The sequence below is a fragment of the Scyliorhinus torazame genome, chromosome 3, assembly GCF_047496885.1.
Source record: "Scyliorhinus torazame isolate Kashiwa2021f chromosome 3, sScyTor2.1, whole genome shotgun sequence".
Classification (NCBI taxonomy): Eukaryota; Metazoa; Chordata; class Chondrichthyes; order Carcharhiniformes; family Scyliorhinidae; genus Scyliorhinus; species Scyliorhinus torazame.
In genome coordinates, this window is record NC_092709.1 from 350,739,183 (window position 1) to 350,758,668 (window position 19,486).

The window sequence follows — 19,486 nt, forward strand, 5'->3', positions numbered from 1 at the left end:
AAATAACGTTAACTGAAGAGGTTTACTTGTCTGTATAGAGACTTTCTTTTCAGAAAAGGAGATAGAGAGAGACCCTTTTCAGGAACAGCTTGCAAATACTCCTGTCTCTGTCAGACTATAAAATCCTACAGTCAAAACCGCTTGCTACAGACCTGGCTCCTTTCGTTGATTACACCATCTCTACCCCATTAACTGTCTCATGACCATCTTAACTCAGGCAGAACAATGCGTATCAAATTATCTACTCAAAAGGGAATCGCCAGAAATCATTATGTTACATTAGACCCCTATAGGTAAACATGTAAATGGTTAGAATCAATCATGACCTTGCCTTTTATGACCTCTTAATTGCAGCTGCAGCAGACACACAGTCTGAATATTTTAACCTAGATTCTTTAATAATATTACTGCCACAAATATAAAATATAATATATTTTGTTACATTCAAAACAGTTGTTGTTAAAAAGCAGTTACCAGCTTTTTTTTTTCCAATTCCAGATTTATTTACAGAATTCAAATTCTACCAGCTGCTGTGGTGGGATTTGAACCCATGTCCCCAGAGCATTAACCTGGGCCTCTGGATTACTAATGACATTACCATGACATCACCACCTCCCCGAATGATTAATTTGAAAATCAGAAAAAATTTGCAGAGCCTTAAATTCTCTAGTTTTTTTTAAATAATCTTTATTGGTATCACAAGTAGGTTAACATTAACACTGCAATGAAGTTACTGTGAAAATCCCCTAGTCGCCATATTCCGGCGCCTGTTTGGGTACACCGAGGGAGAATTCAGAATGTCCAATTCACCTAACAGCACATCTTTCGGGACTTGTGGGAGGAAACCGGAGCACCCGGAGGAAACCCACACAGACACGGGGAGAACGTGCAGACTCCGCACAGACAGTGACCCAGCGGGGAATCGAACCTGGGACCTTGGCGCTGTGAATCAACAGTGCTAACCACTGTTTTACCATGGGGGCTGGTTTAGCACAGGGCTAAATAGCTGGCTTTTAAAGCAGACCAAGGCAGGCCAGCCCGTACCAGCCTCCCCGAACAGGCGCCGGAATGTGGCGACTAGGGGCTTTTCACAGTAACTTCATTTGTAGTCTACTTGTGACAATAAGCCATTTTCATTTTGTTTCCATTTCATTTCACGCTGCCCACACAGAAGAACGAGAGACAATCTCATTGAAACTTCCGAGATTCTGAAGGGGCTCGATAGGGTGGACTGAGAGATTGTTTGCGCTGGGGTTGGGGAATCTACAACACGGGACATACTCTCAGGGTAAAGGGCCGATCATTTAGGGCTCAGATGAGGAGAAACTATTTCTCTGAAAAGGTTGTGAATCTTTGGAATTCTCTGCCCGAGAGGATTGTGATGCTCCATCTTTGAATATATTTAATGGCTGGGTCGACAAATTTTGCTCTCTCGGGGAATTAAGAGATCTGGGGAGTGGGCGGGAAGATGAAACCCGAGATCAGTCCTGATGGTAGTGTCGAAGGTGTGATGGACATTTGACCCACTCCTATTTTCTACGTATAGGAAATATGCTCGCAACGCAGAGAGCAGTTGAGGCCAAAACATTGTATGTTTCAAGAATGGGTTAAATCTGGCTCTTGGGGCAAGCGGGATCCAAGGATATGTGGCCGGGGGGGGGGGGGGGGGGGGTCGAGAGAGAGGCGGGAACAGGTTACTGAGTTGGATGACCAGCAATGATCATAATGAATGGCGGAGCAGACTCAAAGGAACACCTCCTATATTCTGTTTCTATCTGCGACAGTGTGCATGAAATATAAGGAGAGGAGAAGCTGAGATACGTTGCTCTATGTTGCGTTGGGTCAGTGGGATACACAGCTTCCTCCTGTGCTGTTGCAGTGGGCGTGGCTACACCGCCAGGATATTCGCCCTTCCCGTCTGCTCTTCCTGGGCCAGGCCTGCTGCGCCTTGCTTTTTCTACCAAGACTGATCTATTTTTGCTTTCTCTTGTTTCAAAGGGGAAAGGACTCTTTGCCAGTAAGGATGTCAGGAAAGGGGAGACCATCTTTGTGGAGCAGCCTATCGTTTCAGCACAGTTCCTCTGGAATGCATTGTACAAGTACAAAGGTGAAGTCCAGAGTATTGCCGTCACCGATTCACCCCTCACGATAGTGCTCGTCGCTCAAAGACCCTCAACCCCATGTCTGCTTGGGCCAGTGCACAGAACCATGTGGCACTGTGTTCAAATTGTATTCGAATTACCTAGAATTTACATACATTTACATTGAGGTTGCACACATTTGTGTGGCATTTACATGGATTTACATATGATTTTGCATTTTACATATAATTTGCATGGGATTTGCATAATCCCTGCACAGAAGCAGATCGTTCAGCCCAAAGGGCCTCTGCTGGTCTTTCCTCGACACTTCTTCGTCGAACCCCATCGCCATAGATGCATCGCAGTGAGCTGGGGAATCTGGCCAAGAGGTTGGCTGGCTTTCAATTCCAGATTTATTTAATTGAATTTAAAGCCCGACAGTTGTGGCGTGAGTTTTCAATTCAGGCCTCTGATCGTTTGTCCAGGCCTCGGGACTGGGAACCAGCATTCTGCTGTACCTCTCATCACCCTCGACCCCATGGTCATTCGTGCGGTCGAGCCCAAGTGGGGAAGCTGATGGTATCTACAGTTTAGGAGTCGCGACAATTTTCTGCAGGCACACCTTCCAGAAACCTCTCTGGATAGTAAACAGAAGCAGTTTCTGTATCTAACCCTGTGCTGTACCTGTCCTGGGAGTGTTTGATGGGACAGTGTAGAGGGAGCTTTACTCTGTATCTAACCCCGTGCTGTACCTGTCCTGGAAGTGTTTGATGGGACAGTGTAGAGGGAGATTTACTCTGTATCTAACCCCGTGCTGTACCTGTCCTGGGAGTGTTTGATGGGGACAGTGTAGAGGGAGCTTTACTCTGTATCTAACCCCATGCTGTACCTGTCCTGGGAGTGTTTGATGGGGACAGTGTAGAGGGAGCTTTACTCTGTATCTAACCCCGTGCTGTATCTGTCCTGGGAGTGTTTGATATGACAGTGTAGAGGGAGCTTTACTCTGTATCTAACCCCGTGCTGTACCTGTCCTGGGAGTGTTTGATGGGGACAGTGTAGAGGGAGCTTTACTCTGTATCTAACCCCGTGCTGTACCTGTCCTGGGAGTGTTTGATGGGGACAGTGTAGAGGGAGCTTTACTCTGTATCTAACCCCGTGCTGTACCTATCCAGGGAGTGTTTGATGGGGACAGTGTAGAGGGAGCTTTACTCTGTATCTAACCCCGTGCTGTACCTGCCCTGGGAGTGTTTGATGGGGACAGTGGAGAGGGAGCTTTACTCTGTATCTAACCCCGTGCTGTACCTGTCCTGGGAGTGTTTGATGGGGACAGTGTAGAGGGAGCTTTACTCTGTATCTAACCCCGTGCTGTACCTGTCCTGGGAATGTTTGATGGGGGCAGTGTCGAGGGAGCTTTACTCTGTATCTAACCCCGTACTGTACCTGTCCTGGGAGTGTTTGATGGGGACAGTGTAGAGGGAGCTTTACTCTGTATCTAACCCCGTACTGTACCTGTCCTGGGAGTGTTTGATGGGGACAGTGTAGAGGGAGCTTTACTCTGTATCTAACCCCGTGCTGTACCTGTCCTGGGAGTGTTTGATGGGGACAGTATAGAGGGATCTTTAATCTGTATCTAACCCCGTGCCGTACCTGTCCTGGGAATGTTTGATGGGACAGTGTAGAGGGAGCTTTACTCTGTATCTCACCCTGTGCTGTATCTGTCCTGGGAGTGTTTGATGGGGACAGTGAAGAGGGAGCTTTGCACTGTATCGAACCCCGTGCTGTACCTGTCCTGGGAATGTTTGATGGGGGCAGTGTAGAGGGAGCTTTACTCTGTATCTAACCCCGTGCTGTACCTGTCCTGGGAGTGTTTGATGGGAGCAGTGTAGAGGGAGCTTTACTCTGTATCTAACCCCTTGCTGTGCCTGTCCTGGGAGTGTTTGATGGGACAGTGCAGCAGGAGCTTTACTCTGTATCTAACCCGGTGCTGTACCTGTCCTGGGAGTGTTTGATGGGGACAGTGTAGAGGGAGCTTTACTCTGTATCTAACCCCGTGCTGTACCTGTCCTGGGAGTGTTTGATGGGGGCAGTGTACAAAGAACAGAGAAATGTACCTGTCCTGGGCGGGATTGATGGGGACAGCTTTGCAGTGGATACTTTGTGCTCACTTTGTTGACTGTCTCTCCAGCCTGTGATTATTGTCTGAGGTCCCTGGAAACGGCCGAGGAGAACAGCCGCAGACTGTCAGGAAACCCCAGCCTGATCCTTCCACACCCAGAGTTGTGCAGTGTTCAAAAGGAGCTCCTGGACTTCTGTCCAGCTTGCCAGGTAATGGACTAGCCCCCAGAGTACCGCGAGCCAGGTAATGGACTAGCCCCCAGAGTACCGCGAGCCAGGTAATGGACTAGCCCCCAGAGTACCGCGAGCCAGGTAATGGACTAGCCGCCAGAGTACCGCGAGCCAGGTAATGGACTAGCCGCCAGAGTACCGCGTGCCAGGTAATGGACTAGCTCCCAGAGTACCGCGAGCCAGGTAATGGACTAGCCCCCAGGGTACCGCGAGCCAGGTAATGGACTAGCCCCCAGAGTGCCGCGAGCCAGGTAATGGACTAGCCCCCAGAGTACCGCGAGCCAGGTAATGGACTAGCCGCCAGAGTGCAGCGAGCCAGGTAATGGACTAGCCCCCAGAGCACCGCGAGCCAGGTAATGGACTAGCCCCCAGAGTGCAGCGAGCCAGGTAATGGACTAGCCCCCAGAGTGCAGCGAGCCAGGTAATGGACTAGCCCCCAGAGTACCGCGAGCCAGGTAATGGACTAGCCCCCAGAGTGCAGCGAGCCAGGTAATGGACTAGCCCCCAGAGTGCAGCGAGCCAGGTAATGGACTGGCCCCCAGAGTACCGCGAGCCAGGTAATGGACTAGCCCCCAGGGTACCGCGAGCCAGGTAATGGACTAGCTCCCAGGGTACCGCGAGCCAGGTAATGGACTAGCCCCCAGGGTACCGCGAGCCAGGTAATGGACTAGCCCCCAGAGTACCGCGAGCCAGGTAATGGACTAGCCCCCAGAGTACAGCGAGCCAGGTAATGGACTAGCCCCCAGAGTACCGCGAGCCAGGTAATGGACTAGCCCCCAGAGTACCGCGAGCCAGGTAATGGACTAGCCGCCAGAGTACCGCGAGCCAGGTAATGGACTAGCCCCCAGAGTGCAGCGAGCCAGGTAATGGACTAGCCCCCAGAGTACAGCGAGCCAGGTAATGGACTAGCCCCCAGAGTACCGCGAGCCAGGTAATGGACTAGCCCCCAGAGTGCAGCGAGCCAGGTAATGGACTAGCCCCCAGAGTACCGCGAGCCAGGTAATGGACTAGCCCCCAGAGTGCAGCGAGCCAGGTAATGGACTAGCCCCCAGAGTGCAGCGAGCCAGGTAATGGACTGGCCCCCAGAGTACCGCGAGCCAGGTAATGGACTAGCCCCCAGGGTACCGCGAGCCAGGTAATGGACTAGCTCCCAGGGTACCGCGAGCCAGGTAATGGACTAGCCCCCAGGGTACCGCGAGCCAGGTAATGGACTAGCCCCCAGAGTACCGCGAGCCAGGTAATGGACTAGCCCCCAGAGTACAGCGAGCCAGGTAATGGACTAGCCCCCAGAGTGCCGCGAGCCAGGTAATTGGACTCGCCCCCAGAGTGTCGCGAGCCAGGTAATGGACTAGCCCCCAGAGTGTCGCGAGCCAGGTAATGGACTGGCCCCCAGAGTGCAGTGAGCCAGGTAATGGACTAGCCCCCAGAGTGCAGCGAGCCAGGTAATGGACTAGCCCCGAGTGCAGCGAGTTAGGTAATGGACTAGCCCCCAGGGTACCGCGAGCCAGGTAATGGACTTGCCCCCAGAGTGCAGCGAGCCAGGTAATGGACTAGCCCCCAGAGTACCGCGAGCCAGGTAATGGACTAGCCCCCAGAGTACCGCGAGCCAGGTAATGGACTAGCCCCCAGGGTACCGCGAGCCAGGTAATGGACTAGCCCCCAGGGTACCGCGAGCCAGGCAATGGACTAGCCCCCAGAGTACCGCGAGCCAGGTAATGGACTAGCCCCCAGAGTGCAGCGAGCCAGGTAATGGACTAGCTCCCAGAAGACCGCGAGCCAGGTAATGGACTAGCCCCCAGAGTACCGCGAGCCAGGTAATGGACTAACCCCCAGAGTACAGCGAGCCAGGTAATGTACTAGCTCCCAGAAGACCGCGAGCCAGGTAATGGACTAGCCCCCAGAGTACAGCGAGCCAGGTAATGGACTAGCCCCCAGAGTGCCGCGAGCCAGGTAATGGACTAGCCCCCAGAGTGTCGCGAGCCAGGTAATGGACTAGCCCCCAGAGTGTCGCGAGCCAGGTAATGGACTAGCCCCCAGAGTGCAGCGAGCCAGGTAATGGACTAGCCCCCAGAGTGCAGCGAGCCAGGTAATGGACTAGCCCCCAGGGTACCGCGAGCCAGGTAATGGACTAGCCCCCAGGGTACCGCGAGCCAGGTAATGGACTAGCCCCCAGAGTGCAGCGAGCCAGGTAATGGACTAACCCCCAGAGTACAGCGAGCCAGGTAATGGACTAGCCCCCAGAGTACCGCGAGCCAGGTAATGGACTAGCCCCCAGAGTACCGCGAGCCAGGTAATGGACTAGCCCCCAGAGTACCGCGAGCCAGGTAATGGACTAGCCCCCAGAGTACCGCGAGCCAGGTAATGGACTAGCTCCCAGAGTACCGCGAGCCAGGTAATGGACTAGCCCCCAGAGTACAGCGAGCCAGGTAATGGACTAGCCCCCAGGGTACCGCGAGCCAGGTAATGGACTAGCCCCCAGAGTACAGCGAGCCAGGTAATGGACTAGCTCCCAGAGTACCGCGAGCCAGGTAATGGACTAGCCCCCAGAGTACAGCGAGCCAGGTAATGGACTAGCCCCCAGGGTACCGCGAGCCAGGTAATGGACTAGCCCCCAGAGTACCGCGAGCCAGGCAATGGACTAGCCCCCAGGGTACCGCGAGCCAGGCAATGGACTAGCCCCCAGAGTGCAGCGAGCCAGGTAATGGACTATCCCCCAGAGTGCAGCGAGGCAGGTAATGGATAAGCCCCCAGAGTGCAGCGAGCCAGGTAATGGACTAGCCCCCAGAGTACCGCGAGCCAGGTAATGGACTATCCCCCAGAGTGCAGCGAGCCAGGTAATGGACTAGCTCCCAGAGTACCGCGAGCCAGGTAATGGACTAGCCCCCAGAGTACCGCGAGGCAGGTAATGGACTAGCCCGCAGAGTACCGCGAGCCAGGTAATGGACTAGCCCCCAGAGTACAGCGAGCCAGGTAATGGACTAGCCCCCAGGGTACAGCGACCCAGGTAATGGACTAGCCACCAGAGTGCAGCGAGCCAGGTAATGGACTAGCCCCCAGAGTACCGCGAGCCAGGCAATGGACTAGCCCCCAGAGAACCGCTAGCCAGGTAATGGACTAGCCCGCAGAGTACCGCGAGCCAGGTAATGGACTAGCCCCCAGAGTACCGCGAGCCAGGTAATGGACTAGCTCCCAGAGTACCGCGAGCCAGGTAATGGACTAGCCCCCAGAGTACCGCGAGCCAGGTAATGGACTAGCTCCCAGGGTACCGCGAGCCAGGTAATGGACTAGCCCCCAGAGTACCGCGAGCCAGGTAATGGACTAGCTCCCAGAGTACCGCGAGCTAGATAATGGGCTAGCCCCCAGAGTGCAGCGAGCCAGGTAATGGACTAGCCCCCAGAGTGCGGCGAGGCAGGTAATGGACTAGCCCCCAGAGTACCGCGAGCTAGGTAATGGACTAGCCCCCAGAGTGCAGCGAGCCAGGTAATGGACTAGCCCCCAGAGTGCAGCGAGCCAGGTAATGGACTAGCCCCCAGAGTGCAGCGAGCCAGGTAATGGACTAGCCCCCAGAGTGCAGCGAGCCAGGTAATGGACTAGCCACCAGAGTGCAGCGAGCCAGGTAATGGACTAGCCCCCAGAGTGCAGCGAGCCAGGTAATGGACTAGCCCCCAGAGTGCAGCGAGCCAGGTAATGGACTAGCTCCCAGAGTGCAGCGAGCCAGGTAATGGACTAGCCCCCAGGGTACCGCGAGCCAGGTAATGGACTAGCCCCCAGGGTACCGCGAGCCAGGTAATGGACTAGCCCCCAGAGTACCGCGAGCCAGGTAATGGACTAGCCCCCAGGGTACCGCGAGCCAGGTAATGGACTAGCCCCCAGAGTACCGCGAGCCAGGTAATGGACTAGCCCCCAGAGTGCAGCGAGGCAGGTAATGGACTAGCCCCCAGAGTGCAGCGAGCCAGGTAATGGACTAGCCACCAGAGTGCAGCGAGCCAGGTAATGGACTAGCCCCCAGAGTGCAGCGAGCCAGGTAATGGACTGGCCCCCAGGGTACCGCGAGCCAGGTAATGGACTAGCCCCCAGAGTACAGCGAGCCAGGTAATGGACTAGCCCCCAGAGTACCGTGAGCCAGGTAATGGACTAGCCCCCAGAGTACCGCGAGCCAGGTAATGGACTAGCCCCCAGGGTACCGCGAGCCAGGTAATGGACTAGCCCCCAGAGTGCAGCGAGCCAGGTAATGGACTAGCCCCCAGAGTGCAGCGAGCCAGGTAATGGACTAGCCCCCAGAGTACCGCGAGCCAGGCAATGGACTAGCCCCCAGAGTACCGCGAGCCAGGCAATGGACTAGCTCCCAGAGTACCCCGAGCCAGGCAATGGACTAGCCCCCAGAGTACCGCGAGCCAGGTAATGGACTAGCCCCCCGGGTACCGCGAGCCAGGCAATGGACTAGCCCCCAGGGTACCGCGAGCCAGGCAATGGACTAGCCCCCAGAGTACCACGAGCCAGGCAATGGACTAGCCCCCAGAGTACCGCGAGCCAGGTAATGGACTAGCCCCCAGGGTACCGCGAGCCAGGCAATGGACTAGCCCCCAGGGTACCGCGAGCCAGTTAATGGACTGGCCCCCAGGGTACCGCGAGCCAGGTAATGGACTAGCCCCCAGAGCACCGCGAGCCAGGTAATGGACTAGCTCCCAGAGTACCGCGAGCCAGGTAATGGACTAGCTCCCAGAGTACCGCGAGCCAGGTAATGGACTAGCCCCCAGAGTGCAGCGAGCCAGGTAATGGACTAGCCCCCAGAGTGCAGCGAGCCAGGTAATGGACTAGCCCCCAGAGTGCAGCGAGCCAGGTAATGGACTATCCCCCAGAGTGCAGCGAGCCAGGTAATGGACTAGCTCCCAGAGTACCGCGAGCCAGGTAATGGACTAGCCCCCAGAGTACCGCGAGCCAGGTAATGGACTAGCCCCCAGAGTACCGCGAGCCAGGTAATGGACTAGCCCCCAGAGTACCGCGAGCCAGGTAATGGACTAGCCCCCCGGGTACCGCGAGCCAGGCAATGGACTAGCCCCCAGGGTACCGCGAGCCAGGCAATGGACTAGCCCCCAGAGTACCACGAGCCAGGCAATGGACTAGCCCCCAGAGTACCGCGAGCCAGGTAATGGACTATCCCCCAGGGTACCGCGAGCCAGGCAATGGACTAGCCCCCAGGGTACCGCGAGCCAGTTAATGGACTGGCCCCCAGGGTACCGCGAGCCAGGTAATGGACTAGCCCCCAGAGCACCGCGAGCCAGGTAATGGACTAGCTCCCAGAGTACCGCGAGCCAGGTAATGGACTAGCTCCCAGAGTACCGCGAGCCAGGTAATGGACTAGCCCCCAGAGTGCAGCGAGCCAGGTAATGGACTAGCCCCCAGAGTGCAGCGAGCCAGGTAATGGACTAGCCCCCAGAGTGCAGCGAGCCAGGTAATGGACTAGCCCCCAGAGTACCGCGAGCCAGGTAATGGACTAGCCCCCAGAGTGCAGCGAGCCAGGTAATGGACTAGCCCCCAGAGTGCAGCGAGCCAGGTAATGGACTAGCCCCCAGAGTACCGCGAGCCAGGTAATGGACTAGCCCCCAGAGTGCAGCGAGCCAGGTAATGGACTAGCCCCCAGAGTGCAGCGAGCCAGGTAATGGACTAGCCCCCAGAGTGCAGCGAGCCAGGTAATGGACTAGCCCCCAGAGTACCGCGAGCCAGGTAATGGACTAGCTCCCAGAGTACCGCGAGCCAGGTCATGGACTAGCCCCCGGAGTACCGTGAGCCAGGTAATGGACTAGCCCCCAGAGTACCGCGAGCCAGGTAATGGACTAGCCCCCAGAGTGCAGTGAGCTAGGTAATGGACTATCCCCCAGAGTGCAGCGAGCCAGGTAATGGACTAGCCCCCAGAGTGTCGCGAGCCAGGTAATGGACTAGCCCCCAGAGTGCAGCGAGCCAGGTAATGGACTAGCCCCCAGAGTACCGCGAGCCAGGTAATGGACTAGCCCCCAGAGTGTCGCGAGCCAGGTAATGGACTAGCCCCCAGAGTGTCGCGAGCCAGGTAATGGACTAGCCCCCAGAGTGCAGCGAGCCAGGTAATGGACTAGCCCCCAGAGTACCGCGAGGCAGGTAATGGACTAGCCCCCAGAGTACCGCGAGCCAGGTAATGGACTAGCCCCCAGAGTGCAGCGAGCCAGGTAATGGACTAGCCCCCAGAGTGCAGCGAGCCAGGTAATGGACTAGCCCCCAGCGTGCAGCGAGCCAGGTAATGGACTAGCCCCCAGCGTGCAGCGAGCCAGGTAATGGACTAGCCCCCAGAGTGCAGCGAGCCAGGTAATGGACTAGCCCCCAGGGTACCGCGAGCCAGGTAATGGACTGGCCCCCAGGGTACCGCGAGCCAGGTAATGGACTAGCCCCCAGAGTACCGCGAGCCAGGTAATGGACTAGCCCCCAGAGTGCAGTGAGCCAGGTAATGGACTAGCCCCCAGAGTGCAGCGAGCCAGGTAATGGACTAGCCCCCAGAGTGCAGCGAGCCAGGTAATGGACTGGCCCCCAGGGTACCGCGAGCCAGGTAATGGACTAGCCCCCAGAGTGCAGCGAGCCAGGTAATGGACTAGCCCCCAGAGTGCAGCGAGCCAGGTAATGGACTAGCCCCCAGGGTACCGCGAGCCAGGTAATGGACTAGCCCCCAGGGTACCGCGAGCCAGGTAATGGACTAGCCCCCAGGATACCGCGAGCCAGGTAATGGACTAACCCCCAGAGTGCAGCGAGCCAGGTAATGGACTAGCCCCCAGAGTGCAGCGAGCCAGGTAATGGTCTAGCCCCCAGAGTGCAGCGAGCCAGGTAATGGACTAGCCCCCAGGGTACCGCGAGCCAGGTAATGGACTAGCTCCCAGAGTACCGCGAGCCAGGTAATGGACTAGCCCCCAGAGTACCGCGAGCCAGGTAATGGACTAGCCCCCAGGGTATCGCGAGCCAGGTAATGGACTAGCCCCCAGGGTACCGCGAGCCAGGTAATGGACTAGCTCCCAGAGTGCAGCGAGCCAGGTAATGGACTAGCCCCCAGGATCCCGCGAGCCAGGTAATGGACTAGCCACCAGAGTGCAGCGAGCCAGGTAATGGACTAGCCCCCAGAGTGCAGCGAGCCAGGTAATGGACTAGCCCCCAGAGTGCAGCGAGCCAGGTAATGGACTAGCCCCCAGAGTGCAGCGAGCCAGGTAATGGACTAGCCCCCAGGGTACCGCGAGCCAGGTAATGGACTAGCCCCCAGGGTACCGCGAGCCAGGTAATGGACTAGCCCCCAGGGTACCGCGAGCCAGGTAATGGACTAGCCCCCAGGATACCGCGAGCCAGGTAATGGACTAGCCCCCAGAGTGCAGCGAGCCAGGCAATGGACTAGCCCCCAGAGTGCAGCGAGCCAGGTAATGGACTAGCCCCCAGAGTGCAGCGAGCCAGGTAATGGACCAGCCCCCAGAGTGCAGCGAGCCAGGTAATGGACTAGCCCCCAGAGTGCAGCGAGCCAGGTAATGGACTAGCCCCCAGAGTGCAGCGAGCCAGGTAATGGACTAGCCCCCAGGGTACCGCGAGCCAGGTAATGGACTAGCCCCCAGAGTGCAGCGAGCCAGGTAATGGACTAGCTCCCAGAGTACCGCGAGCCAGGTAATGGACTAGCCCCCAGAGTACCGCGAGCCAGGTAATGGACTAGCCCCCAGAGTACCGCGAGCCAGGTAATGGACTAGCCCCCAGAGTACCGCGAGCCAGGTAATGGACTAGCCCCCAGAGTACCGCGAGCCAGGTAATGGACTAGCCCCCAGAGTACCGCGAGCCAGGTAATGGACTAGCCCCCAGAGTGCAGCGAGCCAGGTAATGGACTAGCCCCCAGAGTGCAGCGAGCCAGGTAATGGACTAGCCACCAGAGTGCAGCGAGCCAGGTTATGGACTAGCCCCCAGAGAACCCCGAGCCAGGTAATGGACTAGCCCCCAGAGTACCGCGAGCCAGGTAATGGACTAGCCCCCAGAGTACCGCGAGCCAGGTAATGGACTAGCTCCCAGAGTACCGCGAGCCAGGTAATGGACTAGCTCCCAGAGTGCAGCGAGCCAGGTAATGGACTAGCCCCCAGGGTACCGCGAGCCAGGTAATGGACTAGCCCCCAGAGTACCGCGAGCCAGGTAATGGACTAGCCCCCAGAGTACCGCGAGCCAGGTAATGGACTAGCCCCCAGAGTACCGCGAGCCAGGTAATGGACTAGCCCCCAGAGTGCAGCAAGCCAGGTAATGGACTCTGCTGGGAGAGAGCACGTGTGTCAGGAGGATCCAGTGAAACTGCACAGTGGGAAGAATGTGCTGTAGGGAACAGTGGGAGAGGTGGTGTCAGAGGGAGTGTGAATCCTCTAACAGTGAGTGAGGTGGTGTCAGAGGGAATGTGAATCCTCTAACAGTGAGTGAGGTGGTGTCAGAGGGAGTGTGAATCCTCCAACAGTGAGTGAGGTGGTGTCAGAGGGAGTGTGAATCCTCTAACAGTGAGTGAGGTGGTGTCAGAGGGAGTGTGAATCCTCTAACAGTGAGTGAGGTGGTGTCAGAGGGAGTGTGAATCCTCCAACAGTGAGTGAGGTGGTGTCAGAGGGAGTGTGAATCCTCTAACAGTGAGTGAGGTGGTGTCAGAGGGAGTGTGAATCCTCTAACAGTGAGTGAGGTGGTGTCAGAGGGAGTGTGAATCCTCTAACAGTGAGTTAGGTGGTGTCAGTGGGAGTGTGAATCCTCTAACAGTGAGTGAGGTGGTGTCAGAGGGAGTGTGAATCCTCTCACAGTGAGTGAGGTGGTGTCAGAGGGAGTGTGAATCCTCGAACAGTGAGTGAGGTGGTGTCAGAGGGAGTGTGGACTCTCTAACAGTGAGTGAGGTGGTGTCAGAGGGAGTGTGAATCCTCTAACAGTGAGTGAGGTGGTGTCAGAGGGAGTGTGAATCCTCTAACAGTGAGTGAGGTGGTGTCAGAGTGAGTGAGGTGGTGTCAGAGGGAGTGTGAATCCTCTCACAGTGAGTGAGGTGGTGTCAGAGGGAGTGTGAATACTCTAACAGTGAGTGAGTTGGTGTCAGAGGGAGTGTGAATCCTCTAACAGTGAGGGAGGTGGTGTCAGAGGGAGTGTGAATCCTCTAACAGTGAGTGAGGTGGTGTCAGAGGGAGTGTGGACTCTCTAACAGTGAGTGAGGTGGAGTCAGAGGGAGTGTGAATCCTCTAACAGTGAGTGAGGTGGTGTCAGAGGGAGTGTGAATCCTCTAACAGTGAGTGAGGTGGTGTCAGAGGGAGTGTGGACTCTCTAACAGTGAGTGAGGTGGTGTCAGAGGGAGTATGAATCCTCTCACAGTGAGTGAGGTGGTGTCAGAGGGAGTGTGAATCCTCTAACAGTGAGTGAGGTGGTGTCAGAGTGAGTGTGGACTCTCTAACAGTGAGTGAGGTGGTGTCAGAGGGAGTGTGAATCCTCTAACAGTGAGTGAGGTGGTGTCAGAGGGAGTGTGGACTCTCTAACAGTGAGTGAGGTGGTGTCAGAGGCAGTGTGGACCCTCTAACAATGAGTGAGGTGGCGTCAGAGGGAGTGTGAATCCTCTAACAGTGAGTGAGGTGGTGTCAGAGGGAGTGTGAATCCTCTAACAGTGAGTGAGATGGTGTCAGAGGGAGTGTGAATCCTCCAACAGTGAGTGAGGTGGTGTCAGAGGGAGTGTGAATCCTCTAACAGTGAGTGAGTTGATGTCAGAGGGAGTGTGAATCCTCTAACAGTGAGTGAGGTGGTGTCAGAGGCAGTGTGAATCCTCTAACAGTGAGTGAGGTGGTGTCAGAGGGAGTGTTAATCCTCTCACAGTGAGTGAGGTGGTGTCAGAGGGAGTGTGAATCCTCTAACAGTGAGTGAGGTGGTGTCAGAGGGAGTGTGAATCCTCTAACAGTGAGTGAGGTGGTGTCAGAGGGAGTGTGAATCCTCTAACAGTGAGTGAGATGGTGTTAGAGGGAGTGTGAATCCTCTCAAAGTGAGTGAGGTGGTGTCAGAGGGAGTGTGAATCCTCTCACAGTGAGTGAGGTGGTGTCAGAGGGAGTGTGAATCCTCTAACAGTGAGTGAGGTGGTGTCAGAGGGAGTGTGAATCCTCTAACAGTGAGTGAGGTGGTGTCAGAGGGAGTGTGAATCCCCTCAAAGTGAGTGAGGTGGTGTCAGAGGGAGTGTGAATCCTCTCACAGTGAGTGAGTTGGTGTCAGAGGGAGTGTGAATCCACTAACAGTGAGTGAGGTGGTGACAGAGGGAGTGTGAATCCTCTCACAGTGAGTGAGGTGGTGTCAGAGGGAGTGTGAATACTCTAACAGTGAGTGAGTTGGTGTCAGAGGGAGTGTGAATCCTCTAACAGTGAGTGAGGTGGAGTCAGAGGGTGTGTGAATCCTCTCACAGTGAGTGAGGTGGTGTCAGAGGGAGTGTGAATCCTCTAACAGTGAGTGAGATGGTGTCAGAGGGAGTGTGAATCCTCTCACAGTGAGTGAGGTGGTGTCAGAGGGAGTGTGAATCCTCTAACAGTGAGTGAGGTGGTGTCAGTGGGAGTGTGAATCCTCTCACGGTGAGTGAGGTGGTGTCAGAGGGAGTGTGAATCCTCTAACAGTGAGTGAGGTGGTGTCAGAGGGAGTGTGGACTCTCTAACAGTGAGTGAGGTGGTGTCAGAGGGAGTGTGGACTCTCTAACAGTGAGTGAGGTGGAGTCAGAGGAAGTGTGAATCCTCTAACAGTGAGTGAGGTGGTGTCAGAGGGAGTGTGAATCCTCTAACAGTGAGTGAGGTGGTGTCAGAGGGAGTGTGGACTCTCTAACAGTGAGTGAGGTGGTGTCAGAGGGAGTGTGAATCCTCTCAAAGTGAGTGAGGTGGTGTCAGAGGGAGTGTGAATCCTCTAACAGTGAGTGAGGTGGTGTCAGAGGGAGTGTGAATCCTCTCACAGTGAGTGAGGTGGTGTCAGAGGGAGTGGGGACTCTCTAACAGTGAGTGAGGTGGTGTCAGAGGGAGTGTGAATCCTCTCACAGTGAGTGAAGTGGTGTCAGAGGGAGTGTGAATCCTCTCACAAGTGAGTGAGGTGGTGTCAGAGGGAGTGTGAATCCTCTAACAGTGAGTGAGGTGGTGTCAGAGTGAGTGTGAATCCTCTAACAGTGAGTGAGGTGGTGTCAGAGGGAGTGTGGACTCTTAACAGTGAGTGAGGTGGTGTCAGAGGGAGTGTGGACTCGCTAACAGTGAGTGAGGTGGTGTCAGAGGCAGTGTGGACCCTCTAACAATGAGTGAGGTGGCGTCAGAGGGAATGTGAATCCTCTAACAGTGAGTGAGGTCGTGTCAGAGGGAGTGTGAATCCTCTAACAGTGAGTGAGGTGGTGTCAGAGGGAGTGTGAATCCTCTAACAGTGAGTGAGGTGGTGTCAGAGGGAGTGTGAATCCTCTAACAGTGAGTGAGGTGGTGTCAGAGGGAGTGTGAATCCTCCAACAGTGAGTGAGGTGGTGTCAGAGGGAGTGTGAATCCTCTAACAGTGAGTGAGGTGGTGTCAGAGGGAGTGTGAATCCTCTAACAGTGAGTGAGGTGGTGTCAGAGGGAGTGTGAATCCTCTAACAGTGAGTTAGGTGGTGTCAGTGGGAGTGTGAATCCTCTAACAGTGAGTGAGGTGGTGTCAGAGGGAGTGTGAATCCTCTCACAGTGAGTGAGGTGGTGTCAGAGGGAGTGTGAATCCTCTAACAGTGAGTGAGGTGGTGTCAGAGGGACTGTGGACTCTCTAACAGTGAGTGAGGTGGTGTCAGAGGGAGTGTGAATCCTCGAACAGTGAGTGAGGTGGTGTCAGAGGGAGTGTGGACTCTCTAACAGTGAGTGAGGTGGTGTCAGAGGGAGTGTGAATCCTCTAACAGTGAGTGAGGTGGTGTCAGAGGGAGTGTGAATCCTCTAACAGTGAGTGAGGTGGTGTCAGAGTGAGTGAGGTGGTGTCAGAGGGAGTGTGAATCCTCTCACAGTGAGTGAGGTGGTGTCAGAGGGAGTGTGAATACTCTAACAGTGAGTGAGTTGGTGTCAGAGGGAGTGTGAATCCTCTAACAGTGAGTGAGGTGGTGTCAGAGGGAGTGTGAATCCTCTAACAGTGAGTGAGGTGGTGTCAGAGGGAGTGTGGACTCTCTAACAGTGAGTGAGGTGGAGTCAGAGGGAGTGTGAATCCTCTAACAGTGAGTGAGGTGGTGTCAGAGGGAGTGTGAATCCTCTAACAGTGAGTGAGGTGGTGTCAGAGGGAGTGTGGACTCTCTAACAGTGAGTGAGGTGGTGTCAGAGGGAGTATGAATCCTCTCACAGTGAGTGAGGTGGTGTCAGAGGGAGTGTGAATCCTCAAACAGTGAGTGAGGTGGTGTCAGAGGGAGTGTGGACTCTCTAACAGTGAGTGAGGTGGTGTCAGAGGGAGTGTGAATCCTCTAACAGTGAGTGAGGTGGTGTCAGAGGGAGTGTGGACTCTCTAACAGTGAGTGAGGTGGTGTCAGAGGCAGTGTGGACCCTCTAACAATGAGTGAGGTGGCGTCAGAGGGAGTGTGAATCCTCTAACAGTGAGTGAGGTGGTGTCAGAGGGAGTGTGAATCCTCTAACAGTGAGTGAGATGGTGTCAGAGGGAGTGTGAATCCTCCAACAGTGAGTGAGGTGGTGTCAGAGGGAGTGTGAATCCTCTAACAGTGAGTGAGGTGGTGTCAGAGGGAGTGTGGACTCTCTAACAGTGAGTGAGGTGGTGTCAGAGGGAGTGTGGACTCTCTAACAGTGAGTGAGGTGGTGTCAGAGGGAGTGTGGACCCTCTCACAGTGAGTGAGGTGGTGTCAGAAGGAGTGTGAATCCTCTAACAGTGAGTGAGTTGATGTCAGAGGGAGTGTGAATCCTCTAACAGTGAGTGAGGTGGTGTCAGAGGCAGTGTGAATCCTCTAACAGTGAGTGAGGTGGTGTCAGAGGGAGTGTTAATCCTCTCACAGTGAGTGAGGTGGTGTCAGAGGGAGTGTGAATCCTCTAACAGTGAGTGAGGTGGTGTCAGAGGGAGTGTGGACTCTCTAACAGTGAGTGAGGTGGTGTCAGAGGCAGTGTGGACCCTCTAACAATGAGTGAGGTGGCGTCAGAGGGAGTGTGAATCCTCTAACAGTGAGTGAGGTGGTGTCAGAGGGAGTGTGAATCCTCTAACAGTGAGTGAGATGGTGTCAGAGGGAGTGTGAATCCTCCAACAGTGAGTGAGGTGGTGTCAGAGGGAGTGTGAATCCTCTAACAGTGAGTGAGGTGGTGTCAGAGGGAGTGTGGACTCTCTAACAGTGAGTGAGGTGGTGTCAGAGGGAGTGTGGACTCTCTAACAGTGAGTGAGGTGGTGTCAGAGGGAGTGTGGACCCTCTCACAGTGAGTGAGGTGGTGTCAGAGGGAGTGTGAATCCTCTAACAGTGAGTGAGGTGGTGTCAGAGGGAGTGTGAATCCTCTAACAGTGAGTGAGGTGGTGTCAGAGGGAGTGTGAATCCTCTAACAGTGAGTGAGATGGTGTCAGAGGGAGTGTGAATCCTCTCAAAGTGAGTGAGGTGGTGTCAGAGGGAGTGTGAATCCTCTCACAGTGAGTGAGGTGGTGTCAGAGGGAGTGTGAATCCTCTAACAGTGAGTGAGGTGGTGTCAGAGGGAGTGTGAATCCTCTAACAGTGAGTGAGGTGGTGTCAGAGGCAGTGTGAATCCTCTAACAGTGAGTGAGGTGGTGTCAGAGGGAGTGTGAATCCTCTAACAGTGAGTGAGGTGGTGTCAGAGGGAGTGTGGACTCTTAACAGTGAGTGAGGTGGTGTCAGAGGGAGTGTGGACTCTCTAACAGTGAGTGAGGTGGTGTCAGAGGCAGTGTGGACCCTCTAACAATGAGTGAGGTGGCGTCAGAGGGAATGTGAATCCTCTAACAGTGAGTGAGGTGGTGTCAGAGGGAGTGTGAATCCTCTAACAGTGAGTGAGATGGTGTCAGAGGGAGTGTGAATCCTCCAACAGTGAGTGAGGTGGTGTCAGAGGGAGTGTGAATCCTCTAACAGTGAGTGAGGTGGTGTCAGAGGGAGTGTGGACTCTCTAACAGTGAGTGAGGTGGTGTCAGAGGGAGTGTGGACTCTCTAACAGTGAGTGAGGTGGTGTCAGGGGGAGTGTGGACTCTCTAACAGTGAGTGAGGTGGTGTCAGATGGAGTGTGAATCCTCTAACAGTGAGTGAGGTGGTGTCAGAGGGAGTATGAATCCTCTAACAGTGAGTGAGGTGCTGTCAGTGGGAGTGTGGACTCTCTAACAGTGAGTGAGGTGGTGTCAGAGGGAGTGTGGACTCTCTAACAGTGAGTGAGGTGGTGTCAGAGGGCGTGTGAATTCTCTAACAGTGAGTGAGGTGGTGTCAGAGGGAGTGTGAATCCTCTCACAGTGAGTGAGGTGGTGTCAGAGGGAGTGTGGACTCTCTAACAGTGAGTGAGGTGGTGTTAGAGGGAGTGTGAATCCTCTTAACAGTGAGTGAGGTGGTGTCAGAGGGAGTGTGGACCCTCTCACAGTGAGTGAGGTGGTGTCAGAAGAAGTGTGAATCCTCTAACAGTGAGTGAGTTGATGTCAGAGGGAGTGTGAATCCTCTAACAGTGAGTGAGGTGGTGTCAGAGGGAGTGTGAATCCTCTAACAGTGAGTGAGGTGGTGTCAGTGAGAGTGTGAATCCTCTAACAGTGAGTGAGGTGCTGTCAGAGGGAGTGTGGACTCTCTAACAGTGAGCGAGGTGGTGTCAGAGGGAGTGTGAATCCTCTAACAGTGAGTGAGGTGGTGTCAGAGGCAGTGTGAATCCTCTAACAGTGAGTGAGGTGGTGTCAGAGGGAGTGTTAATCCTCTCACAGTGAGTGAGGTGGTGTCAGAGGGAGTGTGAATCCTCTAACAGTGAGTGAGGTGGTGTCAGAGGGAGTGTGAATCCTCTAACAGTGAGTGAGGTGGTGTCAGAGGGAGTGTGAATCCTCTAACAGTGAGTGAGATGGTGTCAGAGGGAGTGTGAATCCTCTCAAAGTGAGTGAGGTGGTGTCAG

The 19,486-nt window shown here is 55.3% G+C and overlaps 1 protein-coding gene across 1 annotated transcript in view; it reads left to right on the forward strand.

Annotated features, from left to right (window-relative positions):
* The window catches only part of smyd5 (SMYD family member 5), a 96,332-nt gene that overhangs the window by 13,901 nt on the left and 62,945 nt on the right, over nucleotides 1-19,486 (forward strand). Inside the window, exons 2-3 of the mRNA XM_072497748.1 lie at nucleotides 1,999-2,107; nucleotides 4,267-4,406. Coding sequence (XP_072353849.1) covers nucleotides 1,999-2,107; nucleotides 4,267-4,406 — 249 coding nt within the window. The remainder of the gene's footprint in view (nucleotides 1-1,998; nucleotides 2,108-4,266; nucleotides 4,407-19,486) is intronic.